The 8,336-nt window shown below is 46.8% G+C and overlaps 1 protein-coding gene across 1 annotated transcript; it reads right to left on the bottom strand.

Annotated features, from left to right (window-relative positions):
- Positions 1–492: 492 nt before the first annotated feature.
- LOC108537054 (cyclin-dependent kinase inhibitor 2A) lies at positions 493–7,840 on the bottom strand. The gene is made up of 3 exons (XM_017884175.1): positions 7,365–7,840; positions 3,569–3,875; positions 493–972 (listed from the first exon to the last, which is right to left on the bottom strand). The coding sequence occupies exons 1-3, from the start codon at positions 7,488–7,490 to the stop codon at positions 959–961; spliced, it is 447 nt and encodes a 148-aa protein (XP_017739664.1). The 5' UTR covers positions 7,491–7,840; the 3' UTR covers positions 493–958.
- Positions 7,841–8,336: the final 496 nt, after the last annotated feature.

Raw genomic sequence — 8,336 nt, 5'->3', positions numbered from 1 at the left:
GCTTGCCTGCCACAATCCCACTGTGGCAGAGAACCGCAGAGTTCCTTCAGGTTTGGCGGTAGTCATTCGCAACCTCACATCCCTCTGGAACCCCTGCCTGGGGGTCTCGGAACGGCGAGGCGGGACGGGGAGCCGAGTCGGATTCCCAGACTGTGGGCCAGGTTTAGCTGGATTCAGTTACCTGGCTGAGGCCTAGTGAGCAAAATATCCCAAACCTCGCGTGATTTGGACCCGGAAGTCGGATAAATACGGATCTCCAGATGTGCGAATCTATCGATATTAGGTCGCCCTAGAGTTTCTATTCATCATTTTAACCGCATTTCATCCATCCTGAGACACGGCTTTTGATATTTTATCATCTCAAGATAGTGTTGGATGTCTAACAGCAGCGTTTTTCTAAGAGATACATGAAACAACAGTGACTGTCAGAAACGATGCTGTATTCCATGCAATGAAATTGTTGTAATAGGTGCTCAATAAATGTTGACAATAAGTGAATGAATGAAAATTATTTTTATTTGAGCTTTGGTTCTGCCATTTGCTAGCAATGTGACTCAAGAGAAGCCAGTAACCCCTCTGAGCTTCTCTAGTTCACAAAAGCCTGTAATGAAGTCGACAGCTTCCTCAGGCTCCGAGGCTCGCAAGAAGTGCTCACATAAATGTGCGCTTAGGGCGTGAGTACTCACTCCCGAAAACTCCAACACAGTGAAAAGGCAGAAGCGGTGTTTTCTTTTTTACATTTTATAACAATATATAAAAGATGACATAAATGGAAATTTACGGTAGTGGGGAAGGCGTATATCTACTTTAAAAGGCAGGTCATTTTTAAAAGCTCTATTTTCTAAATTAAAACTACGAAAGCGGGGTGGGTTGTGGTGGGGGCAGTTGTGGCCCTGTAGGACCTTCGGTGATTGATGATCTAAGTTTCCGGAGGTGTCTCAGAGCCTCGGTGTTTCTTTCAATCGGGGATGCCTGCGGAGGGCAGAAAGAAAACAGGCGTTAGAAACCAGAGGTCAAAGATGTGTGGCGCATCCCGCCCTCCTCTCTTGCCGTCCCTACCGGCATTGAAGTACTTATGGACAAGGTTCTCACAATGGCTTCACGTGCATGTACCCGCCGCCACCGCTCTCCCACACCTTCCTGGTCCAGCAGCGAGTCCACTGCCCGCCTGGCTGCTCCAGGCGCGCCGACCGCTCAAGCGCTCCAGGTCCGCCGGGTCAAGGGCAGAGAAAGTGCGACCGCTCGGCCCGCGGGGTTGCAAGAAGAAAACGAGTGTTATGTAATGAGTGTCAGTGGTTGCTCACCATGCAAAGGCGAGAAGATGTGGCCTTTCCCTTCCTGCCTTCCCAGGCATCTTTTGCACCCGGTGCGGAGTGAGCCAGCCAGCTAGCGATAACCAAAGGGCGCCTCAGGCTCTGGCGCTCCTCGGCTGAATCCCGTAGCTTCCCTACGCATGCCTGCTTCTACAAACCCACAAATGGTTTCCTATCATTTCTGAAACAAAATGGATGCTCATTTATTCATATGATCTGGTTTCTGCCTTTCTCTCTAATCTCGTTGTGTACGGGCTCTAGCTCGCCGTTCGGTTCTCCCGAGGCAGCATTTACACTTGAGAGTCTCAAGTTTATTTTATTCCTGGGGCAGCATTTGCACTTGAGAGTCTCTTTTTATGTTTATTCCTGAGGCAGCATTTGCACTTGAGAGTTTCTTCCTCCCTAGCTTTCATTAGATTCTCCGACCACTCTTTATTTTCTCCTCCTATTCACACTTCATATTTACCCACTGCATTGGTTTTATAAACTCGCTCTCTGAAAATAGGTTGTTATCTTGCTTAACGTCTATTTCCCAGGTCGGGCACGATAGCTTGGGACTGTAATCCCAGTACTTCAGGAGGAGGAGGGGGGAGGATCGCTTGAGCCCAGACAACAGGGTGAACCCTTGTCTCTATTAAAAACAACAAAAACAAACAAACAAACAAAAAAACAGGCATCGTGGCGCGCACCTGTGGCCCCAGCTAGTCGGGAGACTGAGGTGGGAGAACCCCTTGAGCCAGGGAGGTTGAGGCTGCAGTGAGCTGTGATCGCGCCATGCACTCCAGGCTGGACAATAGATCGACCCTGTCTCCAAATGTAAACCCCATGAGGGCAAGACTCTTGTTTGGTCTCATTCACCTTGGCGTGCCCACCACCTAGAACAGGGCTGACCACGCAGTAGAATCTAACCATGTAATTAATTGTGCTTGAAGAGGGAGTGTTGGGGAGTAAGAGAAGGAAGGGAGGAAGGAAGAAATGAAAGACTTGTGTGCTTGGATTAAATATCTTCGGTTTGGTTAAGAGTCGTTCAATTTATTCATTTGCTTGTGGCCCAATTCGATAGTTTTACTCCCTCTCCCACTTGGCTCCTCCGGGTTTTTACTTAGCCCTGGAACCACGCTGTAATTGGCAACTCCTTCTAAATCGGGACCGGATGCTAGCTGTAACTGGAGGGAATTGGTGGGGAGCAGAGGCCGAGTAAAGAAGAACTTCGCGTCTTTAACTTCGAAGGTGATTTTGCGTTCTGTATTTACAGCATCTCCAAGCAGAGGGCTTAGAGCTAACTCTCCACCCCGTCCTCTCCGGCTCCCCTATGGCCCAGGGAGCCCAGTGCCCCGTTCTGGGCCAAAATAAGACGGATTTCAGAATTTTCAAGGTCATGTTTTACCTTAAATATTCGTGTTAATTCCCGTGTATTGCTTAATATATCTATTTTGTTTTTTAAAAAAGTGTTCCTCCTCCAGAAACAATTGAGTAATGTTGGCACTTTCAGCAGACAGCTGTGGGGTAAGGAACTGGGGTCATGGAATGGGGCGGAGGGAGGATGTTTTGAGATCGCAAAAAGGAAAGGCAAGGGCAAGGAGGACCCCAATTCTATCTTCATCTCTCAGCGATCTCTTGCACAAGTTTAAGAGGGAAAGGAGAGGGCCTCTGTCTGCCAGAGTGCTGCAAACTCCGGTGCACAGACTGCCAGGGTCAGCGAAGTCTTGGTCCTGTTGCCCTCAGAATCCCCTGGGGCAGCTCTGGAAAACTCTACCGCAATAAAGCGGAGGGTCAGATTAGTTGAGTTGTGCAGAAGAGCCAAGACTGAGAGATCTCCAGATGATGCCACGCTTAATTGGGTTTGGAAATCCTGGGGTTGGTCCAGCCAGCTTGGTATGCAAATGAGGAAACAGGCCTGGTAAGTGGATGCAACTGGCCCTAGTTTGGAGGAAGAGGGGGCACTAGACCTCTAGCCTCTTGAGTCTTCATTGCTCCGCAGTCTAGGCCTTAAACTAGGAGAGGGTAGGTATGCTCTGGGAAGTATAATGTACAGAATGGGCTTTCACGTGCGCAAGTTCATGTCGGGATTATTTCCCATTTGCCGCTCTGGCGGGGCAGAGCGATCGGGAGACTCAGGCCCTCCCATGGATTGGCACATGAGCTGAGGCAAGACCCAAGGCAGGTCTCCCGGGCTGAACTTTCTGTGCTAGAAAATGAATGGTCTGAGCTTTGGAAGCTCTCCGGGTACAAATCCTTAGATCATCAGTCCTCACCTGAGGGACCTTCCGCGGCATCTATGCGGGCATGGCTACTGCCTCTGGTGCCCCCCGCAGCCGCGCGCAGGTACCGTGCGACATCGCGATGGCCCCGCTCCTCAGCCAGGTCCACGGGCAGACGGCCCCAGGCATCGCGTACGTCCAGCCGCGCCCCGGCCCGGTGCAGCACCGCCAGCGTGTCCAGGAAGCCCTCCCGGGCAGCGTCGTGCACGGGTCGGGTGAGAGTGGCGGGGTCGGCGCAGTTGGGCTCTGCGCCGTGAAGCAGCAGCAGCTCCGCCACGTGGGCGCTGCCCATCATCATGACCTGCCAGAGAGAGCGGAGTGGTCAGAGCCAGGGTAGGGGCCGGCATGATGGAAAGGAAACTTGTGTGAAGCCCCCTCACCGCCAAGCAGACCCCCACACAAGCCACAGGTGTCTAATTACCCCTACATTTGCTTCCAGTTTCCAATTTCCTTCTGGAGTTCTCTATCTATTCTTCAGTACACATTGAATTCCATTATAACCTCCGAACTTCTGCGGAGCTGTCGCCACAGGCAGAGAGCACTGTGAGGCACGGGCAAAATAGCAAAGGGGCAGGGACAAACTGACTTTTACTCCAGTCCAACTTCCTGTATTTCCCTTGAGATAAAACTACTGAAATTTCTTCCTGAAATTATGTTAGGCCTGGAGATTTTTTTTTTTTTTTTTTTTTTTTTTTTTTTTTTTTTTTTTTTGTTCACTGCTGTATATCCAAACGCAGAATGCGGTAATTGTTAAAAAGAGAAAACTTGTTTGTTTGTTTTATAAAACAAATTGTCACAAAACTTTTAAGTTACCCTTAGTTTCTGGGAATGTTGAACTTCAATTTCTTTTTCATTAAATTAGTTTTAAAATTATATATTGGCATAGTACAGTTGTATATATTTATGTGGTACAATATGAAGTTATGATCTTTGAACACAATGTGGAATTAAGTCAAGCTAATTAACCCATCCATCATCTCAAATATTTGACATTTTTGTCAAATGAGAGCATTTGGGATTTACTATTTAGCTATATTCATCGTGCTGTGAAACACATCTCAAAAAAAATCAAACTTATTTCTCCCATCTTAACTGAGGCTTTGTATCTTGATTACCACTCCCCATTCCTCCGACCCCCCCAGCTCCAGCAACCACCATTCTACTCTTTACTTCTAAGAATGTAATTGCTTTATATTTCACAGATAAGTGAGAACATGTGATATTTGTCTTTCTGTGTTTGGCTTATTTCATTTAGCATAATGCTCTCCAATTCCAAAAATTCAATTTCTTCAAGTATAAAATAAGAAGGCTAGACTAATTAGCCCTAAAATTCCTTCCTGTGGTAGGTTGAATAATGCCCCCCCCCCCACAAATGTCTATGCCCTGATCCTCAAAAACTGTTAATTTATTAACTTATGTGGCAAAAGAGGCTTTGCAGATGTGATTTAAGTAATGGTCTCGAGGGAGATTATCCAGAATTTTCAGGGTGGGCCCAATATAACCCCAAGTGTTTTTATTAGAGGGTCACAGTCAGAGAGAAGATAAAAGAATGGAAGCACAGGCCACAGAGAAAATACAGGGACTATGAGCCAAGGAATTTGACGGTCACTAGAAGCTGGAAAAGACAAGGAAACAGATTATCCCTTAGAGTTTCCAAAAGGAATGAAACCCTGTGGACCCATTTTTGACTTCTGATCTCTAGAACTGTACTGTAAAATAATAATTTTTGCTTGTTTTAGCTAACACATTTGTGATAATTTGTAACAGCAGCAGTAGGAAACGAAAAGGCTTCCCAGGTTTATGATTTGAGAGTTCATTAAACAAGAGATGGTCACCTTTTTGGTTCCTAAATCATCTTGGAAACAAAGCCATTTCCAGAGAGGAATTTTAAAATACTGTCTGCAGTCATAGCAACCTTAAAATTTGAGTGTTGCATGGTGGAAGTAGACAATTTATTTTAGGATAACTGTTATTTGTTATATTAGCTTGAGGATGGTGGTGTTAAAGAGGAATTACTTATTTTTAGGTACATTTCATACCAAACACAAATTGCATAATTTGCCTAAATCAAGGAATTATACTAAATTATATTATGGTTATTAAATCCTGTCCTGAGAAAGTGAAACTGACTTACTTTTCAAAGAGACAAAGAGAAAGTATAAGCAAACCAAATTGCAGCTACAAAAAGAAAGACAAAATCTTGCAGTATATTTATTGTTCTGTGTATTCACTGAAGTTCTCTTCGTCTTGGTCATAAAACTAGCCTTAAAGGTTTTATTATATTTCATAGAATGAAAATCTAAAAGTAATCCATATGTAAATATTTAAATCATGATAGAAATCCAAAGCAAAAGAAAATGAATTCATCGAATTAAAATGTGTAGGATGCTTAAACCCATTTGATAATAAATTGATATGAATTTAGTATTTAAAAATATTATTCAAATAAGTGTTCCTATATTAAACACCAATGTAGTTAGTTAGGATTCTAAGCCAACATCATTTCCCCTTTTCTACATGTTCTTCTCCCTTCCCCATTAAAAACTGTCAAAACTATCCACTTTTCTTTTTCCTTTTTGTTTTTAAACAAATAAGGTCTCTTCTAAGATATTTTAGGACTACATAGCCAAACTCCCGCGTCCAAGCTGTTGGCAAAATTTTAGAGATGCTAAGTTACCCATGCATTAATTACTTTTAAATCATCCCCTAACTCCCTCACAAAACCGGAGTAGGGAGAGGAGAAACACCACTGTTCAAAAATGAGGAATTGAAAACTCTATCACAAAATAAACTATATCAAGTAAGCTAAAGATAGCAAAACAGCAGAAATATTAACAGATATTCATTCCCAAAGTGGTCACTACATCTTACTTCTGGCACGATCACATGAATGTAGCTCATTATTTCCTAAGTTCCTACAGCAAACATGTATTTATTTGCCCTACTCAGTTAAAAATAAACACAGTATGTAGTTGCTTCTGAATGCTTTTTTAAATCTCTCTCTCTCTCTTTCTTTCTTTCTTTCTTTCTTTCGACAGAGTCTCACTCTGTCACCCAGGCTGGAGTGAAGTGGCTCCCTCTCGCTGTTCACTGCAACCTCAGCCTCCTGGGTTCAAGCGATTCTCCTGCCTCAACCTCCCGAGTAGCTGGGATTACAGGCGCCTGCCACCACCCCCGGCTAATTTTGTATTTTTAGTAGAGGCAGGGTTTCACCTGTTGGCCAGGCTGGTCTCCAACTCTCAGGTGATCCCTCCGCTCCTTGAGCTCCCAAAGTGATGGGATTACAAGGCGTGAGGCACTGCGCCCGGCCGCTTCTGAATAATTTCGATCAGAAATTTATATTCTATATTTATTCCAACATACACCACAGATTTCCACTGATAATCCCTACTAGTAAGAAAGATAAACTCCATCCAGGCATCTGTGAATTGGGGGCTAAGTAGTCCCAGCACATCTTACATTTCTTTAAGACTCCCGTTTTATCTCAAACCTTCGTAAGTTTTGTATCTGATAGAGCATACTTCCATCTAATACAAATATGTTCCCCCCTTCAGATCTTCACAGCATTCGAGAGATTTGCAAGCGGGTGCCTCCTCATTCCTTCCTTGGCTTCCCAAGCCCCAGGGCTTCGCCAGGAGGAGGTCTGTGATTACAAACCCCTTCTGAAAACTCCCCAGGAAGCCTCCCCTTTTTCCAGACTCAAAGCGCTACCTGATTCCGATTCCCCTGCAAAATTCGTCCTCCAGAGTCGCCCGCCATCCCCTGCTCCCGCTGCAGACCCTCCACCCACCTGGATCGGCCTCCGACCGTAACTATTCGGTGCGTTGGGCAGCGCCCCCGCCTCGAGCAGCGCCCGCACCTCCTCTACCCGACCCCGGGCCGCAGCCGTGGCCAGCCAGTCCGCCGAAGGCTCCATGCTGCTCCCCGCCGCTCGCTCCCTGCTCTCCCACTCTCCGCAGCGGCCAAGTGCACGCGGCCGCCCCACCCTCTGGTGACAAGCCAGCCCCTCCTCTTTCTTCCTCCGGTGCTGGCGGAAGAGCCCCCTCGGACTCCGTCCCTCAGCTCCTCTGGAGGGATTGCGGTATCTTTCCAGGCAGGTGGGCGCCGTTCGCGAGTGCTTGGAGGAGGTGCTATTAACTCCGAGCACATAGAGAATGTGGCACCCCTGAAGTCGCCGCAGGGTGGGCCTCCCTCGGGGGCACCAACCGGAAGCAGCCCCGCCAGAGTCAGCGTTGGCAAGGAAGGAGGACTGGGCTCCTCCTCACCTGCCCCCAACACCGCCCTCCGGCCTCCCTGCGCCCAGCCGCGCTCCCCCGCCTGCCAGCAAAGGCGCGTTCGCGTGCGTTCACTCGGTTAAAAAGAAAAAAAGAAATTCCCTCCCCGCCCCCCGCCCCGTTTCCTTCCTCCGCGGTACAACCTTCCTAACTGCCAAATTGAATCGGGGTGTTTGGTGTCATAGGGAAAGTATGGCTTCTTCTTTTAATCATAAGAAAAAGCAAAACTATTGTTTCCTAGTTGTGAGAGCTCCACCGGGAATAGAAATCACCTGTACGACTAGAAAGCGTCCCCCTACCCCCTCAACCCTTGATTTTCGAGAGCGCGGGGTTCACTAAGTCAGAAACCCTAGTTCAAAGGATTCCTTTTGGAGAGTTGGCCTGCCCTCTCCTTCTCCAGCCCTTCCCCTGCTACGTGTAAAATGGCTGTCTGGGGCAAGGGTTTCTCAGACGTGTACATTGCCTGGTATAAGAGCAGACTCTGAAAA

Source organism: Rhinopithecus bieti, unplaced genomic scaffold (genome assembly GCF_001698545.2).
Source record: "Rhinopithecus bieti isolate Rb0 unplaced genomic scaffold, ASM169854v2 scaffold_1403, whole genome shotgun sequence".
Lineage (NCBI taxonomy): Eukaryota > Metazoa > Chordata > Mammalia > Primates > Cercopithecidae > Rhinopithecus > Rhinopithecus bieti.
Note: the sequence above shows the minus strand (reverse complement) of the source record. Positions and strands in the feature narration are given on the sequence as shown.

Bases quoted from the DNA above. Each gene is read 5' to 3' on its own strand.
- LOC108537054 (XM_017884175.1), bottom strand. From the start codon at position 7,490: ATGGAGCCTTCGGCGGACTGGCTGGCCACGGCTGCGGCCCGGGGTCGG. The intron at 3,876-7,364 runs GTGGGTGGAGGG...TCTCTCTGGCAG, and splicing joins ACGGTCGGAGGCCGATCCAG to GTCATGATGATGGGCAGCGC.